This window comes from Bos grunniens, chromosome 3 (genome assembly GCF_055505025.1).
Source record: "Bos grunniens cultivar Pamir isolate PY7600 chromosome 3, Bosgru_T2T1.0, whole genome shotgun sequence".
Lineage (NCBI taxonomy): Eukaryota > Metazoa > Chordata > Mammalia > Artiodactyla > Bovidae > Bos > Bos grunniens.
Genome location: NC_141167.1, coordinates 93,113,899 through 93,133,792, shown reverse-complemented (window position 1 = coordinate 93,133,792; position 19,894 = coordinate 93,113,899). Strand labels below are relative to the sequence as shown.

The following is a 19,894-nucleotide window of genomic DNA, read 5'->3' as shown; positions in this document are numbered from 1 at the left end:
TTTGTTCAAGGATTTAACATCTATAGATGAGAAAGACATATATGGGAACCCACAGGCTGAGTTTCATCATGATGAATTCCTATGTGACTGGAGTGTAGGATGGATAAGATCCCAGAGGGTCCAGTCTCTAGGCTGTGACTCCAAGCAGGATCTGTAGACAGTATCATGCAGCAGTGAAGAGGCAACGGACACCATAAGCAGGAAATCCATCCAATAAGGTGGCCCAACCAGGAAATGTTTTGTGAGGGAACTGTTTCAATGGGGGTGGAATCAGGGCTCCGGACCTGTGTGTCCTGCCTGGAGCCCTCTTGCTGCCCTGACCCCCATTATAGAAATAGAAATATGTAATATACTTGCCTTACTTACTGCTTTGAGGAGAAGGAAATAAAAGAGCTTTGAAAAGTGAAGAAATGCTTTAGAACAATAAGGTAATTAGGCAGTGGGGCCAACAGTAGTATTATTTTTAATTTGTTTTCATTTCTCCCATTACCACATCCATTCTCCATGAAATTATTTTCTTAGGGAAAAGGAAAAAGGAGGAAGTGGCTGAGCCTGCCTAGCAGGAAATACATAAATACCTGTCTCGGGACCTTGGAAGAACAGGGCTTCCCTGACTCTGAAAGGGGCCCAAGAACAGCCTGGGTGGTGCAGGAGGCAGCCCGCCTGCTGCTCAGCTCTCAGGGAGCAGCGAGGTCTGCCCACAAACCACCGTCAGCACCCAGAGGGGCCCCACAGGCGCCCTGCAGGCCAGCCTCAGGGTTTCCCCACAGGGGTGGCGTGCCAACTCCCTGCCCCCTCAGGGATGGGCGTGGTTTCCAGGTGACTCACATGAATAAAATGCAGAAAACAGAGTTGAGGCAATGGGCATTATTCTAAGCAAGCCAAGTTCCAGACCCCATATTGTGTTCTAACTTATCTCAGGATCAGAAAAGGAATCAGAACCTGGCTTGCCCTTCTTTCTCTCACAACGAGAACATTTCTGCCCTTTTCTTTCTCTGTGAGAACAGCTGTTCCTGTGGCTTGACTTCAGAACTGAGCAAAATTATCACTCAAATTGAGGCCGCTGTTATTGCTGGGGAGGCAGGATGGGCTGATGGCCATGAGCTGGCTTTGGAGGCAGATGGGTATTTTTATCCCAGCTCTATGATCTTGGGCAAATCACTTAACTTTTGGAACCCAGCTCCTCTGCCTAAAAAAAAAAAAAAAAAAAAAGATGAAGATAATAATGGTATCTGCTTCATGAAGATTAAATGAATAAATTTGTGCCAAGTGCTTAGAACAGTTCCTGGAGAAAAGAAGCCCTTAAAGCAAATGTAGCTAATAGTCTATTAACAATAACAGTGTTGGTGCATATTACCTTATCGCCTCCCCTCACCAGCTTTTTTCTTGTGACATGTATAACCTAGCATGTGTCCTGTGTATGTGGTATTGCCCTGTAAAATTTATCATTCACACAGAGCCTTACTGCCTCATCACTGTGTCTTCCACCCCTCCCCTTAATTAAAAGCCTCCCTCATCTGTCCCACCTCCTCCCTGCTTCCCTGTCTCTGCCTGGGCAGACCAACAGCCCTCTCCCCTCCCAGACACTTTGTCCTCAGGGCCTTTACAAGGTGGGGGAACAGCTACTAATTCCAGAGTGCCACGAGAGACCACGGGCTCCTAGGAAGATGTGGGTTCTTGCCCAAGCTCTGGCACTGGCTCCTCACCACCCTTGGATTCAGTGTTACCAGTTTATATGAATGGCACTAACACTCACTTCACAGGGGTAGTGGAGGCTGGAAGGTACAGTGCCAGGCAGATAGGAGGCACTTGGAGGTGACTAAGAGTTGTGGAACAGATGCACCGGCCAGTCTTTGCTCGTTGTGTGACCTGAGCGGCTTCCTTCACTTCTGTAAACACAAGCTTTCTTTGTTCCCTGGGGATTATAGCAGCGCCTCCCTCTCAGGATCCTTGTGCAGGTGTTCGAAGAGCTCAGCAGGAAGCGCTCCCCAAGGGTTAACCTTTATCTATTAACAACTGAAGGCTCTGCCAGGCAGGTTGTCTGCGGTGGTGGTGACTGAGGCCAGGCTGGCAGCATTGGTGCTGGGGAGAGAGTCCGTCGTGACTGGTCAGCATCTTCTCTGTCCTCTCCCCACAGGGCTCTATGTGCTGGTTGGAGCAGGGGCCCTGATGATGGCCGTGGGCTTCTTCGGGTGCTGTGGGGCCACGAGGGAGTCGCAGTGTGTTCTTGGATCTGTAAGTGGGGAGAGATGGGGAAGGACTTGGCCTGGAGCTGGGCATTATCTTTGTCCCTATGTCTACGGAAAGCATGAAAAAAAAAAATAGTTCGTTAGTGTGAAGATGTTTGGGGAGGAAAAGTGCCTAATGATACCTCACAGTGACTGAGGCAGCTACAAGATTCCTGTAGTCAGGGAAACACTTATCTACAAGAAAAGTACTGCTGTTTGAGATCAATAATTTAAGCAAACATCCCTCTTGTGGTTTGTTTTAACAAGCAGCCTCTGTTAAAAAAAAAAAAAAAAGGAAAAACTGCAGTTAACTGTTATCCATCCAATGCCAGTGTGACCAAAGGGGAAAGAGGAGCAGGAAGGAAGTTTTTGTATTTCTCCACAAGGCATCAGAAACAGCAGGTTTATTAGGTGGCCTCTCCTTGCTCTCTGCAGTCTTTGGTGTTTGACTGTGGCCACTTCTCCTGATCTCTTGCCGTGTAAGGTTTCTAACTCACTTCCTTAGTTCCCCACTCTTTCTTTTTCCCCTGTTGTGGAGCATCCTGTGTCTTGTTTATCACTGAACTTAGTTTAATCAGAGCAGACCCACGAGATCAGAGCAGAAATCTGTCCGGAAGGACACCCTTCACCTCCACTCCCTCCTCCTCAGAGCATCCATCTACAGCACGCGGTCTCAGGTCACCTCCTCCCCAAATCCAGCACTTCCAGTCACTGTCTATCTCCTGGTCTGATTTTATATCTTTATAGAACCTCTTTTGTTCATCAAGCAGTCACTGAACATATGGGTGCCAGGCACTGTTCTAGGTGGTGGGATTTCTATATCACTCTGAAGTGATCTTACTCTTCTATTGCTTACTCATTCATCATTTCCTGCTCTTTCTATTATTAGTATTATGTCCAAAAGAGCAGAGACACTGAGATCTTATCTTATTCACCACTGTATACCCAGTGCCCAGGGCAGTTCCTGGCCCAGAGCAAATGCTCAATAAATGATTGCTGAATGAATTACTGAGCAAACAAACTGCGTGTGGACCAAGGGATCAGATGCTTCCTTCTGTAATATTTCTGTTCAAACTAATAACCTTGTTTTTCAAGGAATTAGAATTAAAGAGGTTAAATAAATTGAAAAGGTTATTGAATTAATGAAGGTAGTATTTTCTCTCCTTTACAGTTTTTTACCTGCCTATTGGTGATATTTGCTGCTGAAATAACCACTGGAGTATTTGCTTTCATAGGCAAGGATGTAGTAAGTAAATGTTACTTATAAATGTTCTTTAATGATGGTTAAAGTGTTCTCTTTATGGCAAAAGACATGAGAATATTGACAACCACAGTGACATTCCAAAGCCAAATAAACCCCAGAATTATCTTTTATGCAGAATTTTTAACCTAGAAATGTGGTGCAGACTTAAGCAGGTGCGCGCGTGTGTGTGTGTATGTGTGTGTGTGTGGCTGCATACATGTAAGTGCACATATATTCCTGGGGAGGTAGTTAATTGCTTTCATTAGATACATGAAGGAATTTATGGGTTTTTGTAACAAAAGGATCTCTAATTTAAGGTGATCCCGTTTGGAATGTGGGAGGAGCTAGATTACAGGTGTGAGAAGTAGGGATGGAGAAGAACACACATTTGCACCCCTGTTCGCTTGTCCTTTGTTCTTAGGGTTTGGCCTGGGCAGAGGACAGGTCAACCTCAAAGACCACAGTCTGCCTTCTGGGTGCCCATGAAGCCAGTTTAGATTTGTGCTCAAACTGTAGGTGCGCAGGATAGATTATCAGAAGAACCCACAGACGAAGGTAGTTTTTTAGGCTTAAACATGCAAAGAGGAGTGAAATGAAGAGGAGGGAGAATGGAATCTTAAGTTTTGCTGTATTTCATGTAAATTCACATGCTATCAATTCTGTTTATGAATTTATTTTAGATTTTAAAAATGGTAAATATGTAGAATGAGTAAATATCCTCCTCTGGAATTTTTCTAAAGTTGTTGTTCAGTTGTTAAGTCATGTCCGACTCTTTGGGACCCCATGGACTGTAGCACACCAGGCTCCTCTGTCCTTCACCACCTCCTGGAGTTTACTCAAACTCCTTTAACCTCAAATATGTAAGTTAGAGGAACTGGATCTTATGACTTCTTGAGAGCCTATGGATTTGGGGGTCACATGCTGTTACACTAGAAAAAACATTCTCTGCATTTTCTATGGTATTTAAATGCTGAAACAGTTTTTCCTGGTCATGAACACCTTTTAAACCACGTCATGAAAAGATTTGAGTACTTGTTACCAAGGGAGTCCCAAGAATGCATAGGTTTCTACCCTGGCTGCGCACCAGAATCACCTGGGTGGGACCCAGGAACCTGGGGTTCAGTTTTTGCTGCTGTCCATGCAGGGCTGAGAACCTCCACTCTAAGAAATCTTTCTATTCTGTGAAAATTATTTTTGGTTAGTCTATCCTTCCATCAGAAGCATCTTAGAAATTCCAGAACCTGCAATCTGGTCCATATATATGGAATTACCCTCGTCCAAATAAACACATGAAAAGGCCATATTCTTGAAGGATGGGGAAGAGGGCTTTTTTCTTGATGAAAGGAGAACATTTGGAACTTCCCACTCATGTCCCTTTGTTTTCCTGATATTTTTTTCAGGCAATACGACATGTTCAGACCATGTATGAAGAAGCTTATAATGATTACCTTAGAGACAAGGAAAAGGGAAATGGGACTCTCATCACCTTCCACTCAACGGTAAGTGACTTCTTCCTTCAAATTTCATCTTCTAAAGATTACTGAGTCACCGACTTAATGGACGTAAGTTTGAGCAAACTCAGGGAGACAGTGAAAGACAGGGAAGCCTGGCATGCTGCAGTCCATGGGGTCACAAACAGTTGGACATGACTGAGCGACTGAACAGCAACAAATATTATGCACAAGCTAGGTTCTCTCTAATCACCTAGATTAGAAATAAGAATAAATCGAGTGAAGCCAGGCAGCAGCATTGTATTTCTCCGTTCGTGGGAGTCACCATTTGCGTTATATGTAGAATCTAGAAGAGAAAAAGGTCTAACACAGAGTTGACAAGAGGAAGTCTGGACATGCACCCAGAGAGACAAAGCTGCCCAAGTGAATACCAGCTTCTGCCAAGAGTGGCCCTGCGGCGTAACAGAAACAACCGTGACCTTCATGTCAGAAAAGCTTATCTCTAGCTGCAGCTCTGCCGCAGAACAGCTTTATGACCTGGAGCAAGTTCCTTGCCTCCCTGATCCTCACTCAGCTCCCCCAGGTGCGAGACAGAGGGATACGTGAGGGAGGCATGTGCGGTTTCTCCCAGGATGTCCTGTGGGAACATGCTGTCGGTGCAGCAATCTTTCCAAGAAAGACTTCCAGGGGAGATGGGCCAGGCCAATGGTGTCCTGATTTCCCAACCACTGTGATACAGAGAAGCAGCAGTGCACTCCTGGCCAGGTGTTTTCAGGTAGCCCAGTTCTTGTATGTCACAGGCCTGTCCTGGAAGTCGCCAACCATTTATCCTGTTCAGCCACAGCCACCCCAAGGACGTCAAACAGCACACAGGTTCCTTTGTCTTTGAAGGGCAGCCCTAAGGCAGGATACCTGTTGGCTGGCCAGTCTTTGAGTACCAGTCTTTTAGCCCCTGGGGTTCTCTGTGGTCACCTCTGCTCTCTATTCCGGGCTCTCTTCAGTTAATGAGCCTTTCCTGAAGCTCATAAAACATTAGCTACTTGGCAAAGCCAAAAGGAAAAATCTAAAGACCCAACTCCTGTCTAAAAACAGCAGTTTACACAGGCACTGTCAGCTTCTTGCCTTGTTTGGATTGCCTTCAGTCACCTCCTGTCATAAAAGGTGGACACTTTGGTGAAGTCATTTTTCTGCTCTGCCAGCATGACCATATGACCACGCTCTCCCCAGAATGGCTGTTGGGTTGCAATGTCAGGCGACAAAGATGTTTTGCGGCCTCAGCAATCCCAGTCCTTTACAGAGAGACCCGGGCTTGTAACTGCTGCTTCTCCATCTGTGTCCTCTCATTACCTTCCCTAAAAGCTCTTTTCTGACTTTCTAGTTTCAGTGCTGTGGAAAAGAAAGCCCTGAACAGGTCCAACCCACCTGCCCAAAGGAGCTCCTAGGACACAAGGTAAGCGTCTCTACCAGATTCCTATCCTGCCTGTGGTGTTAAGATGGTTCTTGCTCTCAGGATGGAGGTTGCGATTCTAGGAGGCCCTCTCACAGTAGCTTCTAGCCTCAGTTTTATTCTATATAGAACAGGTGAAGCAATGCTGAGTCCCAATCTCCTGGTACCCTGGGGAATAACAGTGTGCTGACTTGCCGGTAATAATGCAAATAGAGTGGCCTTAATTAAGCTCACCAAGGCCAGGGGTGTGCACTCTTAAGAATGTTGCCCCATGAGTGTCTTCCATGGATGTCATGGCACTGATAAATGCTTCCTTTATTAAATGCTACATGACAGGCACTATGCCAGGTTCTAAAAACTCTAAGATAAAAAACAGATGGTCCCTGTCTCAATGGCCTCACAGTCCAGTCAAGGGAGTTGGTGCCGTGCAGAGTACAGTATCTGCCCAGCATACAGTGGAGACACAGTGGAGTCAGGAAAGCTTGACCATGGATGGGATTCTTGAGCCAAGTTTGAACAAGGGGAGGTCATTTCAGGTCCTGAAAGTAGCTGGAACAGAAAACATGACAGTGTGAAATTCCAGGACTGCAAGAGAGTAGGGAGCCCACAGGGAATGGCAGGGGACATTTTTGGAAAGGCTAACATAGGCTTGATTTTATACCTGGAACTTGAGGGAAGCCGTTGCTTTTGGTAGAGGATGAACATAATCGGTTTCACATTGTAGAAAGCACTCAGGTGACTGGCGGTGTGACTGGTAGAACAGAAGGCTGGAGATTCATGGAGGGAGGCCATGGAGGTGACACTTGTTTTCACCCTGGTAAGAGAGGATGAGGGCTTAGAGCAAGTTACAAACAGAGGGGAGGGAGAGGACGTGACAGACTCAGAGATGTCCAGGGGTAGAATCCGCAGCCCTAGGTGACTGACTAGATGTGGATGGGGAGTGAAAGGGAAGAAGCTGAGACTTTGGACTCCTGCTGGGTAGACAGAGGCTCACTCACTAAGAGAGGTGGACAGAGGGAAAGGAGCAGGTGACAGCTTCAGTTTCAGTCAAGTTTGCACACTAGGTACCTGTGACATTTGCAGGTAGTCTGAGCTGAAGACACAGGTGTCAGAATCCAGTGAGCTGGTGATAGCTAAAGCCTAGGAGTGGATGGAAATGCCCAGGGGAGCATGTAGAATAAGGAATAAGGTGGGCAAAAGTACTATCATTTAAGGGGTAAGCTAAGGACAAGTGGGCTTCCCTGGTGGCTCAGTGGTAAAGAATCTGCCTGAAATGCAGGAGACATGGGAGATGTGGGTTTGATCCTAGGGTCAGGAAGATCCCCTGGAGAAAGAAATGGAACCCACTCCAGTATTCTTGACTGGAAAATTCCATGGAGAGAGCAGCCTGGTGGGCTACAGTCCATTCCATGGAATCACAAAGAGTTGAACACAACTCAGTGACTGAGCACGCACACACGTGAGGACAAGTAGCCAGAATGAGACTGTGTAGAAAGAGTCAGAATGAGGGAAAGTTCAAAGACAATGCTCCTGTAGAGTGAGGGAGGTGGTGGCTTATCCATAAAGTCAAATGCTGAGAAGAGGACAAGGAAATAAAGGCTGGAAATAATGTGTTGGGATTTGATGCTTAGAAGATTCTTAATGACATTTGCCATGCAGTTTTGGTGAAGCAGTTTGGAATGCGCAAGAACAATGTAGGAAATGAGGGAAGTATGAGGATGTTTCTAGAAGCATCTGTATCATGGTCCTCACATTATCCTATCTCCTCACTTTACCTCTTATTTTCTTTTTCATAGAAAGAAACTTTCTGTGAAAGAAAGGAGGGGACATGGGCAGAGCTGGAGGACACGATTAGAGGGGGTTTTTGCTTTAGACTGCAGATCAAGTGCATGGTGTTCCATGATGAGTGACAGTGTCAGTGCAGAAGGAGAGGCTGAATGTGTAGGAAGGAAGGGAGATATGTGGCAGTACAAGCTTCCAGAAGTGATGAGAGAATAAGATCCAGAGTCAGGAAAGGGGTTAACTTTCCACAGAGAAGGGCAGTGGCAAGAAGCAGTGTGCCTTGCTCACCTTGCATGCTCCCTGCAGAGAGCAGTACCTGGCACTGGATGAATGGGGTGTGTAAGTTTATAGGTGCAGATGAGGAAGGTTGGAAGAATTTCTATGGCTTGACTCCAATAAGTAAAGAAGTCATTATCTAAAGCAGTGGTTCTCGAACTTTTACCAGAATGCAATGTAATTATTTTTGTGAGTCTATGGCCTTCTCTAAACTATTAGCTCCCTGAGAGTGAAAGAAACCATGTCTTATTTTCTCCAAATCCATCATGCCATTCCAGTGGCATGGCATGTAAGGCCGATGCTGAGAAATGTTTGTTGAATGAATTAACCATGAATGAATGAAGTATGATAGGAAATGTGAGGATAGTGGTAAGAGTTTCATATAGCTTATGCAAGTATCAGAGAGAGCTGATCATTGACAAGTGAAAGGACCTGGACAGCCTAAGGGCAAATTTGGGATGCAAGAATACCTCTGTATTTAAGAGGACCAAACAGAAGTTGGAGAAAGTAATTACAATTATTATACAAGTGATCTATTCTGCCCCTGTCCAATATTCCCCCATCTGTGAAGTTTCTTTGGACCTGCCCTGCCCAGTCTCTGTGGGACACAGACGGAAGAATAACGCCATCCATCTCAGCCACCCAAGAAGAAAACAGTCCTCCAGCCCCCAGCACTTGGCTTTCCTTTGTTAAATTTGAACCTGTACAGACTTCATAGCTTCTTACTTACATACCTCGGAGAAGGCAATGGCAACCCGCTCCAGTGTTCTTGCCTGGAGAATCCCAGGGACAGGGGAGCCTGGGGGCTGCCGTCTGTGGGGTCGCACAGAGTCGGACACGACTGAGGCGACTTAGCAGCAGCAGCAGCAGCACTTACATACCTACCACTAGGTGATACCTACCTTGCGTAGTGAATTGGACCAAGTATTTTTAAAAAGTATGTAAAATCATTTAAACTGTAAATGGCAACCCAAAACAAGAGGCTATTATTCTGGGTGTATTTTACTTATTTTTTATTTGCTGAAAGGAAAGAGAAGCTGCAAATTTTTAAACGCCTCATGTTCCAGAATAGCTTCCTCCCGCCAGGTTTCAGGGCTTTGAAGCAGCCATTGGCCTAAATAGGAAAATTCCACCAAAAGGAGAGGATTATTCTTTTTCTCCCAACTACATTTTTGGTTTATCAGAACCTAAAGGAGATTTTAAGTACCTAGGAGGAATGGTTTAAATATGACCAGAAGCTGACATAGGTCAATTCTCACAGGAATGGATTGGAACTGGATGATTCACACATACCATCAGTTGTTATTCCTGATCTTTTCTTTTCCAAAACAGAATTGCATTGATGAAATTGAGAGCATAATCAGTGTTAAGCTCCAGCTCATCGGAATTGTCGGTATTGGAATCGCAGGTGTCACGGTGAGAAAGTTCTAGAATGTACCTTCTTTGACCTCTAAGAAACCTTTAAACCTTTGCATCTTCTCTTCAAGTGTGATGTGGCTGTGTCTTCAGAGAGATTTCTCATAAAAGACAAAGACTTTTTGACAAGATATCTAAGAACAAAGCTAATTAGACCCATCAATACTTAATTCTCTAAAAATGTGATACAAATTTCCATTTTAAATGAATTATGACTTTGAGTTTATCGTTGCAATAGCTTCCCATTTTAAGCCCATCAAGCTTACACTAGACAAGTGATTTTTAATTCCGAGTCTCTTCCTTTGTTAGAAATTGAAGGTAACATAGGTTAAACTCTCTCACCTATGATCTTCAGAGGCAGCACCATGTGCTGATTAACAATGTGATCTCTGGCATCCCACTCCCTGGATTCAACTGCTAGCTCCACTGCTTACAAGCCCTGGGGTCACTGGAAGTTTTCTTAATTTCTCTATGTCTTAATTCCTTCATCAGCAGAATGGGGATCTTAATATACCAACCTCATAAAATTGTTGTGACGATTAAGTGGGATAATAGATGTAAAGAATAATTAGAAATTAATTCATATAAAGTGTCTGGAATGCAGCAGTCGATAAATGCTAGATCTACATGTAATGAGTGTTCCCAAACCCAGGACCCAGGCAAAGCATATATAGATGTGTGAATTGAAGCATACTGCACCCATGCACTGGCAAGTAGCTCAGTACCTCTAAAGCCCAAAAGAAGAATGTACAAGAGTCGATAGGGTCAGAAAGCTATGGTACATGTAGCAAGAGATGACACTGGAATGGTTTAGGAGGGTCCACATAATTGAGTTCTTTGTGTTACTTTTTGGTAGGTCGGGCTTTATCCTTTAAGGTAGAGGGGAGCCACCCAGGTTTGGAAGGACATGTAGTTCAATGTGGAGATAAAGTTGGAGGGAAGTAAGATTTAGGTAGGCCCCTAAAGAGGTGATTTCCACTGTCCAGGGGTTGAGTAATAGCTAATGCTAGGATAGACTTGCGGAGAAGGCAATGGCACCCCTGGGTTGGAAAGATCCCCTGGAGAAAGGAAAGGCTACCCACTCCAGTATTCTGGCCTGGAGAATTTCATGGACTGTATAGACCATGGGGTCGCAAGGAGTTGGACATGGCTGAGCGACTTTCACTTTCACTTCAAGATAGACTTAGGCTTCCCAGGTGGCTCAGTGGTAAAGAATCCACCTGCCAATGCAGGAGACACAGGAGATGTGGGTTTAATCCGTGGGTCAGGAAGATCCCTTGGAGGAGGAAATGGCAACCCACTCCAGTAGTCTTGCCTGGAAAATCCCATGGACAGAGGAGCCTGGTGGGCCATAGGGTCACAAAGAATCAGGCATGACTGAACAACTGAGCAGACAAGATAGACTTACCCTCTAGTCCTCCTATGTAGATTAATTCATAGTCTAAGCTAAGGCAAGGGCAATGGAAATGTGAGGAAATTAATGAATTGGCAGTTCTCAGGGGACACACAGTCATCTTTGCTCCTTTCTTGTATTTAGAGCACAGAGGGCTGGGGCAATGGGTGAAAATACTATGCTGAACACATCCCTATCTGGGGACCTCTCTCAGGGCCCTCCCCACCCACCCTGGGGCTAGCCTGATGACTAGTCTGTGGCTTCCCTAGGACAGTTCTGAGGCAGAAGATTTGAAAAAGATCTGCATTAACAGAAGTATCAAATAGACCCTGCCAACAATTTTACAGTCTCAAGGATTGCCCATTCTGAAAGTGGTCACCCCTGACTCACGACAGTGGCAGGGAGAGGCTGAAGAAGTCTCTCTCTGAGGGTACAGTGTGGCTTAAGTAGGGGATGCACCCAGCCTCACAGCCACGGAAAAGGGGGAATGCCCTCTGTTGGCCATCTTGACTCAGCACCCCTAAAGTTCCTTCTTTAATTCTTTTCTTCATAAGGTAAGTTTTACCGTATAATCAGTTAACAAAATGGCCATTAGGTGTCTCCCCTGCCACACCCTGCTGCTGAATTCTGTCAGAAGCTTGGAGTCCCGATCCTGGTTATTCCCTTAAGTTTATCTTTTCCCTTCCAAAAACTGATAACACGTGCCTTTTTATTGATTTATTTATTTTTAACTGTGCCTTTTTAAATCCAGCATTTATAGATCTTAGTCTGACGTAGGATGAGATTGAGGAGAGAGTTATGATACTAATTTCTTTGAACAAACATTGGTAGCAGTTTATAAATATCACACCTACACATAGTGTTTCATAGACTCTACAAAATTGTAGAAGTTATTGAGGACAAAAATGATTTTTTGGCATCCTTCTGTTCAAACCATTTAAGTAGCTATTGATTTTGCCAGATATTTAGCTTCTCAAAGAATTATCCAAGACATAAAAGATGTCAGTAATGCCATAGTTCACACACCTCAGTTTATGCTTTGGTGAAACTATTGAGTTAAATAATGATGCTTTATTTAGAATCATTTGCAATTAAAAATGGACTGGAAATGAAGAGATGCTCCACTTCTTGAATGAATCAGTGGCTTTTTTTTTTTTTTTTTTTGCCATGCTGTATGTCATGCAGGATCTTAATCGTAGCTCTCAGATCAGGGAATGAACCCACGCCCCCTGCAGTGGAAGCCTGGAGTATTGACCACTGGATTACTAGGAAAGTCCCCAAATGCTCCATTTTTTAATATGTGGTCAGTGTTGCAAAAATTCAAAGCTTTGCCAGAAATAGAAAACTATTTAGACCACAAGTGTATTTAAACAACAAATGGTTACAAACACATTTTCCAAAGTAAAAATAAAAATGAGACCTGGGGTTAACCTGAAATATAAAATTCCAAAACCGGTAGTGTATTAAGTCTTTTATAATTATTAAGAACAGTCTTATAAGCTAGAAATAGATGCCTTTTCTTAGAGCAGAGTCTTGTTATTTTTATTTTTTATTTTTTTTTCTCTAATTTTATTTTATTTTTAAACTTTACATAATTGTATTAGTTTTGCCAAATATCAAAATGAATCCGCCACAGGTATACATGTGTTATTTTTAAAATAATAAAATAGGAATGTATTTTAATGAAAGTCTTACCCGGTAGCCATAATGATGTATCACACATAAAAGTGCCACTTATAACCAGTAATTATTGGTTATAATTACTTGTTAACTTGAGTTAAACATGCAGGCAGTTTGCTGGCCTTTTTTTAAAATCAGTATTCATCATTTGAAAGTCATTAACAAGTGGTTTCTTCTGTTTCAGATCTTTGGCATGGTATTCAGCATGGTCCTTTGCTGTGCGATACGAAATTCACGAGATGTGATATGAAGCTACTTCTACATGAAAAGTGTAATCTAGAGTATACAAATGTCACAGGGGCTGTCTCCTGGCTCATTTTTAATATTCAAAGGACATTAGGATCTAAAATAATTTGCTGTTAACTGTACATTTGCACATGTATGTGTGTTTGGCTCAAGACTGGTTTGCACCTTTAATGAATGCCTATGTATGCTGACTGAGAGCATGTTCATGTGTGATCTGTGTGTTTCTGGTATATGCATAATGAAATCTGGTTGCTGGGAATTCCTGAATCTTGGTATGTGAGCATATTTAACTCTAAGAAAAAGATCAAAAAGCTTTGAAAAAAGAAACTTGGTTGTTTAGAAGAAAAATGATAGTAGGTCAGTTTCTCAGACTCTAGCCATAGGAAGTAAGATATAGAGAATTCAGGGATTTCTAACTTATGGAAGCAATAAGCCACAGAGATTGAGAGATCATGGTGCAGTGGTAAAAGCGACTGTGTTTGGGTTAGGTGTACAGGTTTCCTGGGATTTATTTTTATATATGTAATCTCTCCAGAATTTAGGATTAAATACACCTGTAAAACTAAATATAGCATGGAAAATCTAATTTGAATAAGTCATACTTTCCTAGTATTAAAAAAAAAAAAAAACCTCACTCTGGAAAGAGTGTCACACAGACAATCACATGCTCTATGAAACTGAGTGTTTTCAGGACTAAAAGGAAAATCTTTTAACAACTTTTTAAGGAAATATTTTTGTTCTTATATAAAGACATTTAAATATTGCTTTATAACTTTCCTGTTCTGACTTTTCTCTGAACCACTGCCACCCTCACATCCTCAAAAGGGCTTTGATCTCAAACTTTTCTGTGTTTCTTCAGATGGAAGCATAGAAAGACTAAAGCAAGAGATCTGGCAGGTGCAAATTGTGGGAAAGAAAATTTTTACTGGCACTGTATCTTTGAAATACCTCATAACTTGAGTTTACATATTTTCCTAATTTTTTCTATTTTTCTTATTTATTCACCTAGAGAATTCTTCTTTATAGATTAAGAACTACAAGTTTTCACCACTTAAAATAGATTATATCATGAGCATCCTTAGCTAAACCAAAATAAAGGAAAACATCCTCTCCTAGTTTTGTGCACACAACAGAGACAAGCTAAGGAAATAAAAATACACACACAACAGAAACATGTTCCTTCTGTGCAAGTCTCTTTATAAAATTAAAATGTTTGTGTTCTTTATGGTCTTGATGCTTCGTTGTAATCCCAAATTTATAATCTAAATTGACATGTATGTACATTTTTAACAACTTGCTGCATCTAGTAAAACATAGATTTTTTTAAATTTACATTTTAAAAGGCCATACAAAAATGAAAGTATGGGGGACTTTTGAAACCCCCAAATAAGTTTATACTCGTGTGAGAACACAAGTCTTTGGGTCTGCACTAAAGGAAAGTGTACACTTCAAGAAACTTTCACAAAACATTTTGCTGAAAAGGCCTATCCGTTTGAAATAATCTCACTCCCTTGGAGAACCGTGTTTCTCCTACCATACTTGCTACTGCTAATAACCATGGAGGAAGATTTCTAGAAAAAAAGTCCAGTTGGAGGCAAGCTAAAAATTTAATTGTGCATGGTTACTTCGCTGTGTCCATAGGTAACAAAAAGATTATTTTAAGAAAATCACTTCATGAAATAGATGTTTCTGTGCTGGTAGTTGAGAAATAGAGCTCTGAAAGTAAAGAACAAGCAGTCCATCTCTCTTGGTGGCTTTACTTCATTTGTCTGCCTAAAGACAAGAAATAAGCCCCAGGGTATACTTAGGTTTCTTCCAGCTCAGATTCCTCTGGGATTCAACAAAAGTGAGTTTCATTCTATACCTGAATTAACCTTAAAGAAGTCTAGTTAAAAGTGGAAGAGTAGAGATTTGTTCCATATATGATTAAAGTGCACCTTTGGGGAGTAAGTTTTCTAAAATATGTGCCGTGAGTACAAGTAGAGAATTTAACCTCTGAGTGAGAGTAGACTTACATACATATATATCTTGACTCTCTCTCTATATAGAATATATATGCATAACTTGAATATATGTATACATGTATATATATAAACACATGTATACATATATGTGTACAAATATATATGCACATATATAAGTTTTTGGTTATATTTGTTTACCTGAACTAATATGAGATCAGACCCAAACATTTTCTTAAATGTATGGTACCCAGACACTGAATCAAAGCATCTTGATGAAATATTTTAAGTTATTTCAAAATTAAATTTTCTATGTACTGCAATTGCTTGTTTGATTATCTTAAAATTCCATTATATATTTATCCATACCTTCATGCAACTTATCTAAATGTCTAACTATTAATATAAATCAACCCAAACAATTGATGAAAAAAGGAAAGAGTAGTAACCTTTCCATAGTGTTATTAGTGGAAACTATGGATCACAACAAACTGGAAAATTCTTAAAGGGATGGGAATACCAGACCACCTTACCTGCCTCCTTAGAAATCTGTATGCAGGTCAAGAAGCAGCAGTTAGAATGGGACATGGAACAACAGACTGGTTCCAAATTGGGAAAGGAGTACATTAAGGATGTATATTGTCACCCTGCTTATTTAACTTATATGCAGAGTACATCATGTGAAATGCCAGGCCAGATGAAGCACAAGTTGGAATCAAGATTGCCGGGAGAAATATCAATAACCTCAGATATGCAGATGACACCACTCTTACGGCAGAAAGCTAAGAATTAAAGAGCTTCTTGATGAAAGTGAAAGAGGAGAGTGAAAAAGTTGGTTTAAAACTCAACATTCAAAAAACTAAGATCATGGCATCCAGTCCCATCACTTCATGGCAAATAGATGGGGAAACAGTGGAAACAGTGACAGACTTTATTTTCTTGGGCTCCAAAATCACTGCAGATAGTGGCTATAGTCATGAAATTAAGACGCTTGCTCCTTGGAAGAAAAGCTATGACCAGCCTAGACAGCATATTAAAAAGCAGAGATATTACTTTGCCAACAAAGTTCTGTCTAGTCAAAGCTATGGTTTTTCCAGTAGTCATGTATGGATGTGAGAGTTGGACTATAAAGAAAGCTGAGCGCCAAAGAATTGATGCTTTTGAACTGTGGTGTTGGAGAAGACTCTTGAGAGTCCCTTGGACTGCAAGGAGATCTAACTAGTCAATCCTAAGGGAAATCAGTCCTAAATACTCATTGGAAGGACTGATGCTGAAGCTAAAACTCCAATACTTTGGCCACCTGATGCAAAGAACCAACTCATTTGAAAACACCCTGATGCTGGGAAAGATTGAAGGCAGGAGAAGAAGGAGACAACAGAGGACGAGATGGTAGGATGGCATCACCAACTTGGTGAACATGAGTTTGAGAAAGCTCCAGGAGTTGGTGATGGACAGGGAAACCTGGCGTGCTGCAGTCCATGGGGTCGCAAAGAGTTGGATATGACTGAGTGACCGAACTAAACTGAACTGAAGTGAGAGCTGTACTTAAAAACAACACTCTCACAAAGTTATCATATATAGTTCAATTAATACTGTTTGAGCTAAATTACATTTCTCTTCCCCAGAGTAGTTCCTTTATTATCCAAAATACAACCTGTAAAATTGCACACTGCTCCCTTTTAATGCTCTTTGACCACCAGGCCCTTGATTTCAGCAACCCCATTTTCCCTACCCATAGGAGGGAGCACTAACGGGCCTTTGAAGTTAGTTGCTTAACTACATCATCTTAGTTTGGGCTCATCAAAATCAAATTTGTGTCAAGGTATATTTTAAGATGGGCTTCCCTAGTGGCTCAGCAGTAAAGAATCCACCTGCAATGCATGAGCCACAGGAGACAGAGGTTCAATCCCTGAGTCAGGAAGATCCTCTGGAGGAGGGCATGGCAACCCACTCCAGTATTCTTGCCTGAAGAATCAAGAGGAGCCTGGTGTGCTACAGTCCATAGGGTCACAAAGAGTCACAGGTAACTGACGGGACATAGCATACACACACGCATATTTTAAGAGAGACAAAAGGTTTCTATTTTCTTTCAACATGACTCTTTTTTCTATAAGATGTACCTGTGAGGTATTGCATGTGGGTGTCCTTTGAAAGGTAAAAAGACTACACCAATGCAACATGTTGTTATTAATCATTTTGTTGATATTCTCATTTTAACAAGGATGACTAAATACATTTCAGGAGTCCACTATTCAGATGGCTGTCTCCTAGGGACATGGAACACATTGAAGAATAGAAGTAATATGTCCAGAAAGCTGCAAAGCAAAATCTATGCTGATTTCACAAAGTTTTTAGCTAATATGCCAGTAACACTTCCAAAATTTTGATGTTGTTTTGATTTTGTCCTGTATAACTTATGATGGTTTTACTTATATTAAATAGAAGAAATTTAAATTAAATTAAAAGGTATAATTAGCAAAGTGCCTAGCATACCTGACATTGATAAATATTACCTATTGTTATAATTATTATGTTTATGAGTTTTGTTAATTATTAGGTTGGCATGAAAGTAATTATGATTTCGGATGTGAATTTTAAACCATTATAATTCACTCAAACATATCTTTATTAATCAAAATAGGAACCATTACCATCAACACATTTTTGCCAATGAGAATTAAGTTTGTTTATTCCTGTAGTGTAAAAATCTGTGCTTCGGGATTCGACGAATTCTTGGAAAGCATTTTCTGCTTGCTGCTGGTTGTCAAGATGCTTGAAGAAGTAGTAATCAGTTGGCAAGAGATCAGGTAAATATGGCTGATGAGGCAGCCCAACTCATTCAACTTTTGAAGTGTTGGTTGTGTGACATGCAGTCGGGCATTGTCATGGAGAAGAATTGGACCCATTCTTTTGACCAATATCAGGTGCAGGCATTGCAGTTTTCAGTGCATCTCATCAGTTTGCTAAGCATACTTCTCAGATGTAATGGTTTTGCTGGGATTCAGAAAGCTGTAGTGGATCAGATCTGCAGCACAACACCAATTAGGGACCATGACCTTTTTTTGGTGCAAGTTTGGTTTTGGGAAGTGCTTTGGAGCTTCTTCTTGGTCCAACCACTGAGCTGGTCATCAGCAGTTGTCAAATAAAATACACTTTTCATCACATATCACAATCTGATCAAGAAATGGTTTGTCATTGTGTAGAATAAGAAAAGACAACACTTCAAAATGACAATTTTTAAAAAATTTCAGTCAGTTCATCAGGCACCCACTTATCAAGCTTTTTCACCTTTCCAATTTGATTCAAATGCCAAAAGACCATAGACTGGCTGATGTTGAATTCTTGGGGAACTTCTTATGAAGTTTTAAGAGGATCAGCTTCGATAATGGCTCTGAGTTGGTCATTGTCAACTTTTGATGGCCAGCCACTATGCTCCTCGTCTTCAAGGCTCTCATTTCCTTTGCAAAACTTCTTGAACCACCACTGTATATTCATTAGCAGTTCCTGGGCCAAAGGTATTGTTGGTGTTGTAAGCTGTCTACTGCTTTACAATCCATTTTGAACTCAAATAAGAAAATCATTCTAATTTGCTTTTTGTCTAACATTGTTTCCCTAGCCTAAAATAAAGACCAAGTAATAAATCATTAGGAAAAAACATAGCACGAGAAATGTGCATTAAAATGATGTTTTAACATAATCACATTTTTAAAGAAGGTATTCCAATATCAAATGACAAATGTCAACAATGCAAAAACTGCAATTACTTTTGCACCAACCTAATATAATTGAAACATGCATAATTGTGTATAACTAATTAAAACACTCTTACTCCTTGGAAGGAAAGCTATGGCCAACCTAGATAGCATATTCAAAAGCAGAAATATTACTTTGCCAACAAAGGTCCATCTAGTCAAGGCTATGGTTTTTCCTGTGGTCATGTATGGATGTGAGAGTTGGACTGTGAAGAAAGCTGAGCGCCAAAGAATTGATGCTTTTGAACTGTGGTGTTGGAGAAGACTCCTGAGAGTCCCTTGGACTGCAAGGATATCCAACCAGTCCATTCTAAAGGAGATCAGCCCTGGGTGCTCTTTGGAAGGAATGATGCTAAAGCTGAAACTCCAGTACTTTGGCCACCTCATGCGAAGAGTTGACTCATTGGAAAAGACTCTGATGCTGGGAGGGATTGGGAGCAGGAGGAAAAGGGGACGACAGAGGATGAGATGGCTGGATGGCATCACTGACCTGATGGACGTGAGTTTGAGTGAACTCCGGGAGATGGTGATGGACAGGGAGGCCTGGCGTGCTGCGATTCATGGGGTCGCAAAGAGTCAGACACGACTGAGCAACTGAACTGAACTGAACTAAACTGAAAGATACTTCCACAAATGACAAATACCTATTTGAACACATTCACCTGTTGAATTAATGAATAGTTTTTGATATATTTCCCAATTCTAATTTAACAACTATATATCAAGAGCCATAGCTAGAGTTCCTGTATTTTTCTCTGGGTCTCTCTGTCTTGTAAGATGCAACCCACTCTTCAGTTCAGTTCAGTTCAGTCGTTCAGTCATGTCCAACTCTTTGTGACCCCATGAACCTCAGCACGCCAGGCCTCCCTGTCTATCACCAACTGCCGGAGTCTACCCAGACCCATGTCCATTGAGTCAGTGATGCCATCCAACCATCTCATCGTCTGTTGTCCCCTTCTCCTCCTGCCCTCAATCTTTCCCAGCATCAGGGTCTTTTCCAATGAGTCAGCTCTTCGCAT

The 19,894-nt window shown here is 41.8% G+C and overlaps 1 protein-coding gene and 1 long non-coding RNA gene across 5 annotated transcripts in view; both read left to right on the top strand.

The window, feature by feature from the left end:
• Positions 1 to 15,446, top strand: part of TSPAN2 (tetraspanin 2) — a 40,997-nt gene extending 25,551 nt beyond the window's left edge. The window contains exons 3-8 of the mRNA XM_086392025.1: positions 2,138 to 2,235; positions 3,400 to 3,474; positions 4,872 to 4,970; positions 6,301 to 6,372; positions 9,760 to 9,843; positions 13,101 to 15,446. Coding sequence (XP_086248151.1) covers positions 2,138 to 2,235; positions 3,400 to 3,474; positions 4,872 to 4,970; positions 6,301 to 6,372; positions 9,760 to 9,843; positions 13,101 to 13,166 — 494 coding nt within the window. The 3' untranslated portion in view covers positions 13,167 to 15,446. The remainder of the gene's footprint in view (positions 1 to 2,137; positions 2,236 to 3,399; positions 3,475 to 4,871; positions 4,971 to 6,300; positions 6,373 to 9,759; positions 9,844 to 13,100) is intronic.
• Positions 15,447 to 15,710: 264 nt separating this feature from the next.
• LOC147376121 (uncharacterized) overlaps positions 15,711 to 19,894 on the top strand; it is a 49,756-nt gene continuing 45,572 nt past the window's right edge. The window contains exons 1-2 of one of the 4 annotated variants that reach the window (XR_015160763.1): positions 15,711 to 16,512; positions 17,823 to 17,930. This is a non-coding gene — a long non-coding RNA (uncharacterized LOC147376121). Of the gene's footprint in view, positions 16,513 to 16,844; positions 17,931 to 19,894 lie in introns of those variants that run through there. The other 3 variants (XR_015160765.1, XR_015160762.1, XR_015160764.1) reach the window with 3 other exon arrangements.